This window comes from Capsicum annuum, chromosome 5 (genome assembly GCF_002878395.1).
Source record: "Capsicum annuum cultivar UCD-10X-F1 chromosome 5, UCD10Xv1.1, whole genome shotgun sequence".
In the NCBI taxonomy this organism is placed as follows: domain Eukaryota; kingdom Viridiplantae; phylum Streptophyta; class Magnoliopsida; order Solanales; family Solanaceae; genus Capsicum; species Capsicum annuum.
This window is the reverse complement of record NC_061115.1, coordinates 200064544-200082971: the sequence shown is the minus strand read 5'-3', so window position 1 is coordinate 200082971 and position 18428 is coordinate 200064544. Positions and strand designations below refer to the sequence as shown.

The 18428-nt window shown below is 33.8% G+C and overlaps 2 protein-coding genes across 2 annotated transcripts; both read right to left on the bottom strand.

Moving 5' to 3' along the window:
* Positions 1-215: 215 nt before the first annotated feature.
* On the bottom strand, positions 216-1690 carry LOC124898982. Its single transcript, XM_047413333.1, has 2 exons — positions 1352-1690; positions 216-526 (listed from the first exon to the last, which is right to left on the bottom strand). The coding sequence occupies exons 1-2, from the start codon at positions 1614-1616 to the stop codon at positions 354-356; spliced, it is 438 nt and encodes a 145-aa protein (XP_047269289.1). The 5' UTR covers positions 1617-1690; the 3' UTR covers positions 216-353.
* Positions 1691-2460: 770 nt separating this feature from the next.
* On the bottom strand, positions 2461-3447 carry LOC124898981 (putative glycine-rich cell wall structural protein 1). Its single transcript, XM_047413332.1, has one exon. The coding sequence runs from the start codon at positions 3335-3337 to the stop codon at positions 2636-2638; it is 702 nt and encodes a 233-aa protein (XP_047269288.1). The 5' UTR covers positions 3338-3447; the 3' UTR covers positions 2461-2635.
* Between the last annotated feature and the right edge of the window lie 14981 nt (positions 3448-18428).

Here is an 18428-nt window from a genome sequence, read left to right as displayed (position 1 = left end):
ACTACATTTATGAATTACTTGCTATAATTTTTTAAATTTGTAGCAAAATATTAACTTTTAATAAAACTTTTATCAAACAGGAATCATTTTCTCTAAGGTTGCTTCTTTCCATGAAACTATAAAACTTTTACATTTCTGCTAGTTTTATTTTGTTTTTAAATAAAACTTTTATCAATGTATTGGCCTTGTAAATCATCACTCTAAACAAGCGAAAGTCAAAAAATAAGTGGTATTTCTTCATTGATGTAATATATAAATTTGAACCCTTCTAAAGGTAATACATAGACATAATGAAACTTTCATGTTGGTGTGATTATCAACAACTTAGTATCAAAAACAATTTCATGGAGAAATTATTTTTCGATATAGGACTTTTGGAGACTTTGACCTTGCTTTATCAAATCGACATCGCTCAAATCTAGGGGTAAATTAGTAATTTCTGTGCCATCAGGGTCGAGATCTCCTTCAAGTGGCAATCCTTCTATTGTTGTAGCAATAATTTCCCCTTTTAATGGTGCATCAACGTCTGTTTTACAAATAATTAAGAGACAAGTTTGTTTAGTTGATTAATTAATTAATAATTAAAAACACAGCCACAGTTTTTCATAATTAGAGAGAAATGCATAAGTTGTAGGTTAAATTCACTTATTTAATTGATTTTTTAAATAATGACAAAAAGTCGAGAAACTATTTCTTTTTACATAAAATATATATATATCACTACAAGAAAAAACAAGAATTATCATAGACCCATTTGACTTTGTAACAGATTTATGACAATTCTCAATTGTCAGATAATCGCTCATCGTAAAATATTTAGGATGGAATAATAACATTGTCACAAATATTTGTGATAAATTTCATAAATGATCACTTAGCCATAACTTCTTCTTCTTCGTTTTTTAACTGAAGTTGCATTATTATGTTTTCGAACATTAAAATCACAAATATATGAACAGAAAAGTCACAATTGCTGGAAAATTCAAAACCTTCCAATGAGTGAATAATCACAAAAAAAATAATTCATTCACCGTAAGAAAGCACGTACATTATAAAATTTTCATTCATCTAAATATAGGTTTCTCTGATAATTAATTACGGCTTTCGTTAGTATGGTGAAAGATTTATGATGTTTCTGTTAGAAAACATCATTGTATAACTTAATGAATAAAAAAAATCTTAAATATACAATCATTTATGAAATTTACCCTTCTTTTAACCGAAAATGTCTAAAAAGATCTGGGATTCGATACTGAATCAATCCTTAACTTCGTCTGAACTTAAACAATCATAAAAAAAGCTAAAAACAAAGGAGAAAATAGAATATGTACATAGAACTAAGTTATGTTACCTGGATTAGACACAAACCATAAGATAAATACACATAATAATAAGACAAGTGGTATAATATGAACAGCATTTGCTGCAAATTTGGCATGAGATTTTTCCTTTTTAGCAATATCAGAGAGAGGTTCATATATTGGTAATAATCCATTGGCTTCTAAAGACAATGTTCTTAGTGCTGGAGGCACTTTTTGTGATGAAATAGAAGATGATGAATAATAACTCGTGGAATAATCGTCTGAGAATCGATTTGTGCTTGATGATCTATGCATGTTTTAGTTTTTTTTTTTTTTTTTTTGCGCAATAAGCTATAGTTTCCCTTTTAATTCGAATATGTTGATTTTGAGATGACTAAATATCGGAGAAGCGAAAGAGGAAAAAAAAGTGAGAGAGTAAAGAAAGGCGAAAGCAATGAATTAGGATCTTGAGTGGAGGACAAGTTCTTTATATATTTATATAATCAGGTTATTTATTAATTACGATTTAACATATATATATATATATATATATATATATATATATATATATATCATAAAATTAATTAAGTTAATTCTTTACTTTTGTTGTTGTTATAAGAATTAAACTATAACCTTATATTACATGTGAATAACTTTTAGGTAATCTAATTGTGTAAAAATTGTTTAACCTGTCGATCTATATAAGTTAAACATGTTAGGTAACTATAGGAAATTTTTTTGATAAAAATATTACTTTAATATGTAGTTTAATAAATAAAAATGATAATTAATATGTTAGTATAAATTAATATTCAGCTATTAGTGTAAGAAAAAAGTTACATTGTCATCATATATAACTTAAATTCAATCTTAAATTACTAACAAAAAATTTGAGATTATGACCATCAATATTGATATGGTAACAAAATAGAATATTTTTAATTATTGGCTAAACTATTTTTTTATCCATGTAATTGTATAATTTGTAGGAGTCCTCGATATATTGATTATACATACGGTGTACACCAAGTATATCATCGACAACGACAAACTATACTATTAGATGGGTAAAACTCTTTTTGATTATATACACGACATATGTTTGCGACGTACTAGAATTAAGTAGTTTCGTTATGTCTTAGAATACAAACTCAAAATGTTATGCAAACATTTATTATGAATATATTATTCATTATATTCATTTACTATATTCTCATGGTATAGTATACAAGACATATCAGACTCTATTATAACACGTACATTAAAGTTCATAATACTCTTTATATTTGTAAACAAATAACATGTTGTAAGTAGTACATGACCAATATGTTTTATTAGCCACAATGATCTCTCTCATTTGAAATTGATGGCGTGGGGTCGCTACTATAGCCAGCTGAGCGACCATCATCACCACCACTATCACCATGACCATCAGAACCATATCCATTGCCAGTACTAGACCCGCTCCCAGACCCAAAACCATACCCCCAACCTCGACCAAATCCATTAGGAGACCTACTTGAGCCAGAACCATAACCCCATCCTCCTCTGGGGCTAGAACCCCAACCCCAGTTATAATCCCAGTTAGGTCCATGAGCTACACCAGTTTCTCCACTAGGGGATGAAAATGTTTCTGGCGAAGGCATCTCTCTTCCTCTTAAGCTACCACCATTACCACTTCCAGCTCCATAACCACCACCACCACCACCACTACCAGCACTAAAGCCATAACCAGTACCAGACTCTGTACTCCCAGACCCAAAATCAAAACCCCAACCTCGACCTAACCCATTAGGAGACCTACCTGAGCCAGAGCCATAACCCCATCCTCCTCCAGGGCTAGAACCCCAACCCCAGTTGTAATTCCAATTAGGTCCATGTGCTGCACCACTTCCACTACCACTAGGGGATGAGAATGTTTCCAATGAGGTCATCTCCCTTTCGTCTCCACCACCGTTGTTGAAGGCTAGATAATGAGGTGAGATCAAGAAAATGATCAAAAGACTGAAATGAAAAGTGTTATTTTGCACTATCATGCTAGCAATATTAGTGAACTCTTCTTGTTTTTTTGTTGTTGGTCCAAATTGTGTCTTTTAAGGTTTATGCATGGGATAGTGGACATTTATTTATTTATGGACCCGTGACGCTAAAGAAGCCCGTGGACCTTATAGATGCACTTGTCGAGAAGAAAGATAATGTGCACCTTCCACCCATGATTTGCACAACCGTCCCTCCCTAGCCTTTTCCATTTATAATTTAGTTTAAGCAAAAAATTATATAAATTTCAGCCTTTTCGAGCTAATTACTTTCTATTCTAATTTTCTACAAAATTACTAAAATATTAGATTTAGTTCACACATATATATCGCATTTTTCTGAATACATCACTTAATTTTACATGGATAAATCACATTTCACACGAATACAACATATTCTTCTACATCATATTCTTGTTAGTAGTGTATATAACTTTTTAACTTCTTTACTTTAAATTATTGGGTAAGATAGATCCGTGTATATGATACATGGATAGGAAGAATAGAGACATCTGATATATGTTTGTAATGAGAGAATGGTGGATCACTAACTGGCCACCTTATTTGTTAGGCGGCTATTATTTTGAATTTGCACCAAATAGACTCATTGTGCGGGTGAAATAATCGCTTTCAAGATATTCTTCACTTTTTTAATTTGAATTTGAGATCTTCGATTAAGAATGACGAGATTTGAGCAATCCATCATGCACATCTCGAATCTCAGGATGGTCTTTTGATTTTGCCTATTTTTGGACTACTAATGAATTTGCATCATATATAGATTGTGGGGCTTAATGCCCGTTGACTAAATATTTTTCATTTTCAAGATTTGAATTCACAATCTTTGATTAAGGACGAAAACATTTCATGCATCTATCAACACATCTCGCGCTACTCGTTATGGTCCTTTTTCCTACTTGTTGGATTACTAATTTGAATTTGTATTGAATAGACTCATTCAACGGAGAAAACGCTTATTAACAAAATATTATTCATTTAAAATCTGAATTTGAAACTTTTTAATTAAGGGTAGAATGCACACATTTTGGTGTGATCCTTTTGACTTATATGTCCAACCCACTATATGCACCACTTTCTAAGGTGCAAATAATAGCACTCATCACTTGGATTAAAACACTTTTAACTTTGTGTAGTTGGATAAAATTTCGACCTAAAAATTCACACACGTGTCATGAAAAGATCCAAAGAGAAAACAAAAGACTTGTTGAATTATTTTTTTATGAAAGAGATTTAGGAACTTGCCAAGTGCACATTGTCTCTTGATAATATATGATCAGTTGGATGGATATTCATGGGATATCAATGATGTTATTCGTCGATCAATCAAATATTTCAAATTGTAGTTGGTTGTTAAGTACTTCAAGACGAAATAATTTAAGACAGGCTTTTCAAAGACAAATTTAGTGGTTGGTGGCATATAAAGTTTAGGGGAAGTTGGCAAATATCCCATTCAATTTTGTAATTTAGAGTGCCCCTGGTTAAAAAAAAAAAGGGTGCATATTTATCATTTTTGTTCACAAATGTACCATTCAAAATACCTTTAAGCATGGCTTTAAAAGATGTATAGATCACATAAATCCCCTCCCAAGACAAAGTAATTACATAAAATCCCTTAAGGCCTTCTCTCTTTCGGATTTTAAAAATATACCCATACATTAGTATGTCCCTTATACATAAGTTGAATGTATGATAAAACTGTTAATCCTAAATTTAAGATAATAAATAAGATATTATCTTTATATTCCTTAATTATAGCCATTAATTAGCTAATATTATATAGTGTATGAGTAATTATAGTAACTGGAAGTTAATTCAAATATTTTGTTAAACCTCACAATAAAAGCATTTCTCTGTATATTTACGCTAAGGGAAAAAAAGAATCTTATACTGCGTTCTTCATTTCTGTAGAAAATAAATATGAACATCCTCATTTTATTACGTCATTCGGGTATTTGGGAGTCGCAAATTAATCATTTCGATGGTTTTTGGGTGTTAGTCCCTGGATTTGATCGAATTTTGGGAGGAAGTGGTCGGATTACGTGATGTCGAGGTAATTCCGATTAAAACTTCACCGAAAAAACTCGATCGGATCTGAGTTTACCTTTTCGTTTACTATTTGTTTCCTTTAATATTTTTCACTCACTTTTCCACTATTTCCTCTCGCCTTTCCTCTGTTTCACTCTATTTTTCTCTATCTGTGTGAGTGTGTAGATCACTGTGTGTATATCCCTGTGTGTGAGTGTTGTGTATCGTTGAGAGTGTGTGTGTGCTTGTTTCTATGGGAAAAAGAGGGAAAATTTTGAAGGGCTAGGAGAGGGGCGCATGGGAAAGGGGGTTGGGTTGGTGGGGTGAATTTTTCAATATTCATTCGGTAATGGCAAAATATGTGATATCGAATGGCTTCAACACCTTTGCTAAACAATCTAACAAACAAAGGTATGAACAAAATATTATCTTAATTTGTTGAAGGTTTAATGTATGTTTTTTTTTTTTTGTAATAGGTGTTTTGATGGAATTGTTGTTTGGACGCTGTTATCTGTTTGTTGAAAGACGTATAAATAATGTAAAATATGTACTTATACATTAGAACAAATGAATAATGAAACCGTAACAGGGACAATTCAGCATTTTAATTAAAATTAGGAATTTTATATCTATATTAATACATTGACTACCTGTTTATATTTGATGCATCTATATACTGCATTGTCGTAACAAAAGATGCAAATAGGTCCTCAAGGCGTCTTGTATGAATCATTCGGAACATCTGTATTAAATAATTTATTTCTAACAGGTTAAAGGAGTTGGTAGTTATCTTTACTGTGTATATGAATCAGGAAGGAGGTACATTATTGATAGTGATCATGGTACATGCAACTGTGGTCGATATCAAATTGATGAAATACCCTGTCCACACGCAATTGCCGTATTCAAAAGTAAAAATATTGATGTAAAAGATTATGGTTGTTACTGCTAAGAATTGTACAGGTCAAACACCATTGTCAAGACGTATGAACTTTCGATAGTTCCAATGCCAGACATGAAGGATTGAAATGTGCAGGTCACAACCGAAGAACGTGCGATTTCTTCCCAAAGAAAACGTGACGAAGATAATTGGTTTATCTATATGTTGATGCTTAGTTTGGTTTTTCTTGAATAATCATTTTACTTAGATTATGTTGACACACTTGTATAATTTTGAATTATGTTTTAATTATTAGTTGAAGTTTACTTCTTAATAAGTGTTTGACATTTTCATAACAATGTTCTACAATATACATAGATCAAATTGTATTGCTTTATTTATTACCTTTATAACTGACCACATGTACAGTTTTATGTTTGGAACAATAAAATTAAAAGACACACTCATGTGTCGTATTTTATTCAAATTTTAGTTGACATTCAATAATGTGTTATGTGTATGATAATGTATTATACTTAAGTATATATGTATGATATAAATTGTTTTTGGTATAACTTACTCTTATTTGCGTACTAATCATACATTTAATATTGAAAACAATCATAAAGTAAAAAACGTAAAATACGACAACGGTATGTAATTAATTTATGATATAGTTTTATACTTTAGTAATACGTATGATGTTAAATTTTCATTATTTTCTATTAAGTAAGAAACTTTTAACAATTTGTATGATGTTATGTAATACATAACTCTAAATGTATGAATTACATGTTCAATGTATTATTAACTTATAAAAGAATTTACATACTGAAAATAATACGATGCGTTACATTATACATAGATCATATTGCATTGCCTTATCTATTACCTTTATAACTGGTCACATGTACAATTTTATGTTTAAACAACAACGAATGTATTACGAATGTATAATATATTGTTATACATTCGAACGAATTTATGATGAAATCGTAACAGCCCCAAGATGGCAGTACTAAATAAACGTAGCTTGTGAAAAATTAATGATTTCCCAAGAGGTTAAAAAAAAGTATATGTTATGCATTTAAACTCAAGTATATTGTCAACTTCAATTACAAGAGTCATAAAAGGAGGAAACTAATTACATATATCAAAAGAAGTTAGATCAATAATAATATACCTGTATATGAATTTCAACAAAAAGAAATGAGTGCTTTAAAACTTTAGTCCTAACACCAAAAAATTGATTAAGAAATTTCAATTTTCTAACCAAGAGCCAGACTGAGTGTATTAACTATCAAAATTCACCCAGTCTTCACATATTAATATTTTTTCCAGAGTTTCTACTACAAGAATATTTACAGTAGTTGCTGTATAGCCCTGAAGATCACCTTTCAATAATTACAGCTCTGGATTTTCTACCATTTGATCATTTTCGCGATGAAATTATGCCATTATAACATTCATATTTTCTTTTGCATGAGCCATTACTTAGATCTCTATAGCTTCTAGCAAACTTGACAATATTTGTTACAATGGCATGTACCATGACTTCACTTTTAGGAATCATAATGACCTTCTTCTAAATAACTGCAGTGTGTCCGCAACTAGGATCCATAATAGCACTGTCTCTTAGATTCTGTAAGATGGAGTCTTTATCATCTCTAAACTCATCTGCTGACATCTGCGCGGTAAAATCAAATGTTATAATCACCCTTCAAAACAATCAGAACAACAACAACAACTACTTAACCAGTGTGATCCCGTAAGTGAGATTTCGAATGGTGAAATATACGCAAACCTTACAAAGGTTGTTTGTAATCGCCCCTTGGGACAATCAGTACCACATACTTTAGTGTGATCCCATTAGGGGTGTTGTTATACACAGACTTTACGGAGGTTGTTTCTAATAAGAAACTCGACTCAAGAAAAGCCTTTGCAGAATAAGCAACATTTTTCATAAACAAGCAGAGACTAGTCACATAACATAATAATAAGATGAAAGACAAATTATCTAATAGATTCGATTAAAGGGTCAGAGAAGATGCAGGGTCATCTTATCGAGGATGATCAGATCAATTGTTCTTGTGATGCCCACAAGAGAGTCAAAGAGGAGGACAGTCTCAAGGATAACAAGATTTTGAACAAGGAATGCATATGACAGTTTAGGTCAACCCACATAGGAAAGAGAGAAAACAGTGAAGTGATATAAAGACAATATACGTACACATGGTATGCACCTAGATGATCACATAGCTCAAGGGACAAATGTAATGCATGTCATGGTTTTGGGCTGTGACAATTCTTTACTGAAAAATATCAAGAACTAGACTACAAGTCCTGAATTTGTTGTTGGGATATTATATAAAATATTATCCAATCATATTTCTCATACGTCTCCAACTTCTGGTTTCGCAACTTATTTGATCAGTAATCAAAAAAGATTTCCATTAACTACAACAGCCAAGCATTAAGATAGCGCTGGGCAACATAAAAGTTGATCCTTTTTAGAACAATGGCCAATTCTAAAACTTTTTAACTATTCAATTACTATAACCAACATTTTTAAGTTGTCTCAAAGAAGGTTGAAGTGCTATGAGAGAAAAAAAAATAGAAACAAGCTACGTTGGCCGGACTCTTCAAAAATGTATGTGCCGGTCGGATCCTCCAATAGTAGTGCATTTTTGGAGGATCCAATATTATAATGCATATTCTACAGCATTCCAACTTCTATATTATTACTTCATATTTTAATTCATATGAAATATAAACTTAACAGAAGGTATAATATAACCTTATACAACATTAAGACTTTCTAGTTGTATAAAACCAAATATAACATAACATGGATCTTCTATATAATAATAACTTCTTAATGTATAACATAATGAAATATATATAATAATAAATTTATTATACATTGGTCGTTGTAGACACCTAATTTTGTCCCTCCCGAAGTCATTTCTTTTACTCATTTACCACTTTACCATACACCCCCTTTTAGTTGATAATTTTTCCACATAAGAACAAAAACTAATAACCAACCTTGAACAAATTCATAACAAAAAATAACAACCTCACCAACTAAAAGTGGACACCTTACCCCATCCCTAGCCATGTACACCCCCCTCCCTCGCTTTTTCTGTATTCCTTTTTGGGCACACATATACACAACTCATAAATTAACAAGGGGTCATATTTTTTTCATCATCACAACACACATAGGATCAGGATTCCATGAACATATACGGAGGTCAATAAACAAAAGAGGGGAGCTCCATTTTTCTGGGGAATAATACAACACATACACGGATAGAGAGAATGGAGGAGGGATAGGATTTCCAAGGAAAATACACACACAGAGACAGGATTTGGGGATTTTTGGGTTTCTTTTCTTGCTCAAAACACAGGAACAAAAAGAGGGATAGGGTTTCTTATTCTTCATCATCGTTCACACACACACACATATTAGGAGGGGTATTTATCGAAAAAGGGGAGGAAACTCACCGGATTAGGAAACATACACAGAAAACCATCGAAAGAGAAGATCAAAAGTAAGATCGAGGAAAAATGAATGAGAATCAGCTATGAATCTACTCGTTTTGATTTTTCTGACGAACCCTTCTCCAGCACGGTCTTTTTTTATCATCTTCAGGTGACGCCGGCTAGAAAATATTCAAATTTGCCAGAATCCGACCCTTCTTCTGTCAATTTTTGCCCTTCGTAGATCACTGAAGCTCTGATTTGTACTGTTTTCTAGTTCTCTATTAGATTTTAGGGATTTCATTTTCGTTTTCTTGTGATTCATCTCTAGTATAGTGCTTTTGGGGGTTTTCGATATTGGACAGAGACATTCTTTTTGAGATTTTCATTGGTTCTCAAATTTGTTTGGGTTGGATCTCTCTATACTGATTTTGGTTCGTTGTTTGAGGTTCTATTTGAGATTTTAGGCGCGAATTCTACTGAATTTAATTGAATAATACAATGAGTTTAAAAGAGGCATTGAGTCCAATTCTATCCTACCTCCCTTTACTTTTTACACGAATGTGAATGATTTGTTTGAGATGTTTGAATCTTTGTTGTATGTTGGTTTATGTTGGTTTCGGATTTTGAAATGTGATTAGATAATAGAAGCATGTGTTAATCATTGTTTGGGATAAATTAGGGAGAGAATTAAAACATTGATAAAAGTGAGTATTAGTTTTATGTTAATTCATTGATAGTCGCTTGATTCGGAATAAACATCGACTTTATTTAAATTTGATAGTCTGATGTTTTAAGTTGATAATTGTTAGGCAAACGATAGGGGTAGGCAAATTTAAGAACGTTAGATTGGTGAATGCTTGAAATGTGTGTTGAACGGTTCTGTTTCATCACTTTTGGATCAATTCTACTATTTGGTCGGGGAATGCCCCGAAATATCTGTGTATATTTATTCACCACGGAATGCCCCGAGGTATCTTATATACGGAGGACGTTCATGATGAAGGCCCGAGGCATCGGGTAGAGCATTGGAGCATAGTTAGGATTAGTGTAGGTTAGCGTAGGTTTATATTTTTACATTTTTATTTTGGATTGTATAATTGGACTGGGCACTAAATTTTGGATTGTTTTGTTTTGTTTTTCTTGATTGATTATTTTGCGTGCTTTGTGTGGTTTATACATTCATAGTAGCAAATTGGCTGATACGCTTCACTAAGTGACCGTGGTCAAACCGCGGGTCCAAAGGGTCAAAACCAGTTTGAAAATGATTTTCAAAGGTGACTTGGCAAACCGGATTATGCCAAGTGGTGACTCTGAGTTTTGAATATAAAAAGTCCTTTTTGGAACAAATCTTTAATTTGTCACTTAATAATAGAAAACCCTTTCGAAGCATTTAAAATCAATCTTTTTTTTTGTTAAAAGGGGTGTGACAGCTCTAGCGACTCTGCTGGGGATTTTTCAGAATTCGAGCTTATTTTTTGAGTTGTATCAGCTTAGTTTGACATTATGGGTGTATAAACATTATTTTTGTTATCGTTTGTGTTTATTTTATCATGGTTGTGTTCCTACATGCTACGTATTTACAGTCTTTCTTTATGTGTTATCACTTTATATCTGGCATCATTTGCATAACCCGAGTCAATTCTTTCTGCAACAAGTCTCGAAGTGCACGTCGTGTACACGAACTTTAGTTGAGTCATCCTTATTTTTAGGAGGGGGAGTCGTCGGCCGTATGGAGTGGGTGAAAAGCTGTCATAGCCACTATCGACGATACGCTCCCCTGAACAGCCTTGTTAGTGAACCCCAGCTTAGGTCAGCCTTTAGGTCATGCTTATATGCATCATATTGAGACCTAGAGGGGCCTATTTGGTCCTTTGTAAGAGACTCACCTCTAAAGCATGCCTATGTGGTAAATGTTGCATCTTTGAGGGTAATGTGGTCATTTGATGGACTTATTCGGGAAAAGCATGTGTTAGAAGTAAGGTGTATTTGAAAAAAAAAAAGAGAAAAAAAAAAGTGAGTCAAAAAGGGTTTCGTAGCTTTTAGTGTTCTTTATGACTTTTGTTTTTCACAATTCAAAATTTTAAAAAGATTTTTTACCTTTTGCACTCATTTTGTCAAAAACAAAAAACATTAAAAAGATTTTTATTTATTTCTTTAGTAAGCTTCCATAATTTGAAAATTCAAAAAAAAAAGATTTCTTTTAATAGGAGTTTTATAAAAGAAAATTCAAAAATGGTAGAAGTTTTATACATTTCATATAGCGAAAATGTCTCAAAAAAGATTTTTCTTTCTTAGTTGTGGGTGTCATGTGTCAAATTAAAAACCCCAAAAAGATTTTATTTATGTTCTTCACTCGTTTGTCTTTAGTCGTGTCTCAAGTCAAGGTTTTGTTTGTTCTTTAATCCTAAATTGTCCTATCTGGACGAACTACGCACCCCTGATTCTCGTCTCTCGGGAGTGAGATACGTAGGCAGCCTATTGTGGGTTCGGGGATCTTATTTCAAAAATCCAAAAAGATTTTCTTCACTCTTCATTTAGAGTAGGTGTTTCATATACATCTTCAAGAGAAAACTACAAAAAGATTTTCCTTTAATAGTTTCAAGTTTTATTTACGTATGAAATGCAAAATTGAAAATCTAAAATTATTTTTCTTTGATAATCATAGGTTACATTTTGTATAGAAATCTAAAAAAATTTAAAAAAGATTTTCTTCACTCTTCACTTAGAGTTGGTGTTCATATACATCTTCTAAAACAAAACCACAAAAAGATATTCTGTTAATAGTTTCAAGTTTCATTTTCATATTAAATTAAAAATTGAAAACCCCAAAAGAGTTTCTTTGGTAATCATAGGTTTCATTTTGTATAGGTTTAAATCTGAAAAATGCAAAAAGATTTTCATCGATTTTTTTGACAATTTATTATTTCCTTTTCTTTTTAAAGTTTCAAGAAAAAGAAAAAAAAGGAAAAAGAGTTTAGTTGGCCATTTTGGCAAGACTTCACGAACTACGCACACCTGATTCTCCTCTCTCGGGGGTGAGATACGAAGGTACCCTTCTTGGGTTCGGTGATCTTTTCAAGAAAAAAAGAGGTTTTGAAAAATTGTTGAACTCTAATGCATTTGCTATCTCTTATCCAGTTAGTTTAAGGTGGTTGGTTTGTGGCATTTTGGCTGATTCTCCATATTACACCAAGTCACAGAGAAATTTATGGACAACAAGGATACCGAGTTTGTTGTCACTAATCAGACAGGGAGTTCGAGAAATGAGAATTTAGGAGCTAATGAAGAGATTTAGAAATTAAGGCAGCAAATGATAGAAATGCATTGAGCTTAGGCTAATGGGTTGCCGCCTCCCGAAGTTCCTACTGATAATCTAGAATATCTTTCTAGCTTGCCTCCAGTGTCACATGCCCAATTTTCCATTTTTATTGATATGCCACAACATGCATCAGGATCAACTCTGAGGCAACAATATCCAACCACTTCCAATGTTCATTTCCTCACTCCCCAATCCAAGACTGCCACATACTCGGATCCACCTGTTGTTCATGTTTTTGTGGCGCTATCCCCACCTGAAGCTTCTACTTTTGATGTTCATCCACAAGTTGCGCCTCCCTACTCTACAAGAGAGTCTGTATTTAATATTACTGGTGATCAGCATTATACTTTTGAGCCTACATTTAAGTTAACTGGTCTTTACAGTGACACTCACCCGCCTGAATTTCCTCCTAACACGGAGAAGCCTATTATGATTGAAGAACAAGAGAAAATGACCAGAAAATTGAGAATTTTAGAACTGGCTATGAAGAACTTGTAAGGACTTGGGGGTTACAAAAGTGTCTCATATAAGGACTTATGCATGTTTCTAGGTGTCAACCTTCCTCCTGGCTTTAAAATGCCAAAGTTTGAGAAGTATGACGGACATGGGGACCCAGTGGAACATTTTAGGCGCTATTGTAACCAATTAAGAGGCGCTGGAGGGAAGGAAGAACTACTCATGACTTATTTTGGGGAGAGTCTTTCAGGCCTAGCTTCGGAATGGTTTGTTGACCAAGACATTGAAAATTGGATTAGTTGGGATGACCTAGCTAATGGATTTCTGCAATAATTTCAATATAATGTGGAGTTGATCTCTGACGAAAAATCCCTAAATTTTATTAAAAAATTAAAATATTGAGAGTTTCAGGGAGTATGCGATCAGATGGTGCGAACAAGCTGCTAGAGTAAAACCGCCAATGAATGAAAGAAAAATAGTGGAGGTGTTTATTCAAGTGCAGGATGAAACATATTATCAACACTTGTTACCTGCATTAGGCAAGTCATTTATTGAGGTCCTTAAAATGGGGGAGATGATAGAAGAGGGAATTAAAACTGGTCGCATTGTGAGTTTTGCAACATTGAAAGCGACAACTCAAGCAATTCAAAAGGGTTCAGGAAGTGTTGGGTAGTCAAAGAATGAGGAAGTTGCATCTTCTATTGTAGTTGGACAGCGGGCACGGTCAAGAAGATCCCGTTGTCGTCACTCTAAGGCTCAAACACGAGCTCATGCCCAAGATCCATATAATCACTCCCAAAATCCATTATAATCTGCTCTTCCATCTCCATATCTAGTATATAACACACAGCCACATGTTCAACCCCCATCTTACCCACAGTGGAACACACCAACTCCTCAGAGTCTTCATCTAACTCCACAAACATACCAAAACCCTTCTAAGCCTGATTTTTGATCCAAGCCAAATGATGAAATGAGGCAGAAGTCGAGAGATCACTTCACACTAATTGGAGAGTCATATGCCAGTTTATTTCAGAGATTGGTACAATGGGGACTGATCACTCCTCTCCTTGGGTGCACTCTTAATCGACGTTCAAGAAATTTTGATCCTAATGTACGATGCACATATCATTCTGATACTCAGGGTCATAGTATTGAAGATTGTTAAGATTTGAAAAGAGAAATTAAAAATATGATTCAAGATGGATCAATTATGGTGCAGAACATTGAAAGTGTGGGTAGCTCTAGTTATGCTGATATGCAAACCAGTGGCTAAGTTGTCAAGCTGAGCAATTGAGAAGTCATCCCTCTCCCTACTAAGAAGAGGTCTGGTAGTTTATTTTATTTTCTTTTATATTTTTTGAATTATTTCAGGGTTGTAGTTCGGGATCTATCTTGTTTTGTCTTTTTGTCATTTATATTCAAACCCTTCTATCTTTTATCTCAACTAAATGCATTGCCCCTTTTCCTTTATGTTTTAAATATGTGTTGTTTGTTTGTTTTCTTTATACAATTCATTTTATGTTGACTCTAGTGATATGACATGCTTGCGGAATTTTCAGCCAGATCTTAAAGTCCAATTTAACCATGAAACATGGAATCAGAAGGTTAAGTTTAGAAAAGCATTTGTGAAAATAGGTAGAGTGCTGAGACATTTGGTGACAAGTTGAAGCCTTTTCAGAAAATTAAGGCAATTATTTTGAGAATCACATGAATAACTTGGTCATCAATTGAAAAACATAGCTCAATTAGGTCAAACAGTGTCTGCTGATTCTATCAAGAGGAACAGAAAGAAAATCAACTTCACGAAAGCATGAGTCATTCAATGTGAGGGATGTACAACAAATATAGAGTTATATGTTTGAAAAGTATAGAAAAGAGGTGAAACACATGCTCGGGGCAAGTTAGTGTCGTAAAATATGTCATAAGTGATATTGATCGTGCACTTTCACATTGCATGCTAGGTACTAGTATTTTCAAGGATTGATATGACGAAGGCATTTTATTCTGCTATCCAAATATTGTGTCATCCTTTGTTTACCCCATTTGAGCCTTACTGTCATTTTATTTCATACCCCTCTTTTGGAATCAAGATAAAGCCAGCAAAGCTCAAAAGAAAAGTATCGAGCAAGAGAATAGAGTCAAAAGCTTCAAAAAAAAATATGTCCAAGAAGGAAGAAAAGAGTGTCAAGGAAATTAAAGTCAGAAAAATCACAAAGAAAAAAAAGTCAAAAGAAAAAAAAAGAACAAGTTAGAATCAAGCAAAAAAAAGAATAAGTTGTCAAAACTACACATGACTTGATTCTCCTCTTTTGGGGGTGAGATACGTAGGCTGCCCTACCCAGGGCTCGGTCCAAATAAATAAAAAATTTAGAGTCACCCAGTCAGAAGAAACTGGGGCATGAGTTAATCCTCATTGTTTGAGTCGATTCCAAAAGTTGTAAGTCATATCCCACCTTAAGTGTCATTTGGGCCCCATTCCATCCTTTCTTTCTAACCCGGTCCAAAAGCCAAGTTTCAACCAAAGAAAGACCTTCAGATCAATCTTTGAGAATGTTAAGGCTAAGCATGCAATGGGTGTGATGACGCATTTTGGGAACTACTTGTCTTCCTCAGCAGAATCAGGAGAGAAATGAAAATAAAAGTCTTATTAGTGAAAATTCTGATGGGCATCGTAAGATGATGGTAAGTTGAGAGAGATAAAATGATAGAGTCTTATCAGTGAAAACCTTACGGGCACTGTGAGACGATTGTGAGTTGAGAGAAATAAAAATAAGGGAATCTTATTGGTGAAAAACCCTCTCGGATACCATAAGGCAATGGTGAGGTAATAAAAAAAATGAGAGAGGCTTGTTGACGGAAACCCTTCAAGGCACCACTAGCCGAATGAGGTCTCCGAATATAATTGGCCCAAGGAAGCAACTCACTTTTAGGGTCATTAACTCAACAAAGATTTGTGAGAGTTTTGGATGGAAAGATCAGGCATTTTAATCTAATATGCATGTCATAATCATTAGAGTTGACTGTCATTTTCAGATAAACTTTTCTTTCATCTTTTTCAATGAGGACATTCATTGTCATTTCTTTCTTTTCTATAGTTATATTTTTATTTTCTTGAGTCAGTTATCCAAATAAAAAAAATTGTTGTTATTTTTCTCTTGTCTTTGAGTCAAGTCCATGTCAAAACAAGTGAGAAAGGATCTCAAAACTGGCTACCAGCTTCTTTAATTGCACAAAGCAAAACAAAAGGCCAGCACATAAAAGGCACATGATTGTGAGCTGAAATAAGGCATGCAAAATTTTTCTCAACAGACAAGTCTGGGGAACTCATGGAAATACCAAGGTTTAAAGGGTCTATCTGAGAAGCATGGCAAAGCAGAGATATTGTGTTTGTTTTAGTCACTCTTAATAATCTGAGTTCGAGTTAATGATTCAGCAAGTCAATGATATATGCTAATGGTTGGAAGCAAGGTTAAATGTGATGAGGGAAAGAGCGATTGCCGCGAAAGCTAAAGCCACAAACCAGCTACCATGTTTTAAACTCACAAGTTTTCTTTGATGAAACAGGTAACATATTACATTCAAAGTAAGGACTTCAAAGCATAAATATCAAGGGCTGCAATGACTCACTTTTACAAATGCAGAAAGCAATGTTGCTGCACAGGTTTAATAGTCAAATCATGGTAAAATTCACCATTCCATATCCCTCGGCGACCCTCAGGTGATACACTTCTTAAATTAAACCTTTACTCCTAGAAGACCTACCTTTTAGTCGAGTTATTCCCTTTGATTTTTATAAGACGTACCTTTTAGTCGAGTCATTCCCCTTAACCCCTAGAAGACGTATCTTTTAGTCAAGTCATTTCCTTTGATTCCTATAAGACGTACCTTTTAGTCGAGTCTGTCCCCCTTGATTCCTATAAGATGTACCTTTTAGTCGAGTTATCCCCTTTGATTCCTATAAGACGTACCTTTTAGTCGAGTCATTCCCCCTTGATTCATATAAGACATACTTTTTACTCAAGTCATCCCCTTTGATTCCTATAAGACGTACCTTTTAGTCGAGTCATTCCCCTTGACCCCTAGAAGACGTACCTTTTAGTCGAGTCATTCCCCTTGACCCCTAGAAGACGTACCTTTTAGTCGAGTCATTCCCTTGATTCCTATAAGACGTACCTTTTAGTCGAGTCATTCCCTTTGATTCCTATAATGATATGACTTTCATAAAAGTCCTTTTATGATAAATTGGGGAAAAATTTAATTCTTGCATTTGGAACTTCACTTTCCTGGAATATCAATTCTCTTTATAATAATATTGGTCTGGGATAATTTTATTTTAGTTTTGATGTGATTTCAGGAGCCCGCATGAAGAACAGGGCGAAAGAAATGAAAGTCAAGAAACAAAGTGAAGAAATTAAAAGACAACAAATGGAAATAGCAAGTCAGGAGCCAGACTATTGAATGGGGTGATAAAATGGTAATTCGGGAGCCCGTCTGACGAACAGACTGATGAAATTGAAAGTCAGGAGCCTGCCTGAAGAACAGGGTGATGAAATTGCAAGTTAGGAGTCCGTCTGAAGAACAATGGCAAATAAATGGAAATTCAAAGCAACAAAGTGAAGAAGTTGAAAGTCAAGCAACAAAGTGAAGAAATTGAAAGTCAACACATTGAAAAATAGAAAGTCAGGAACTCGCCTAGAGAACAGGGTGAAGAAATTAAAAGGCAAGCAACAAGTTGAAGAAATTGCAAGTCAGGAGCCCGCCTGAAGAATAGGGTGATGAAACTCAAGTTAAGAGTTCAAATGAAGCTGCACAGATAGGACTTTTCTAATTTCATTTATGTTTTAACTTGTAATTTTCATTTTTGATGTAATAACAAAACCGCAGACCGAAACCTCAAT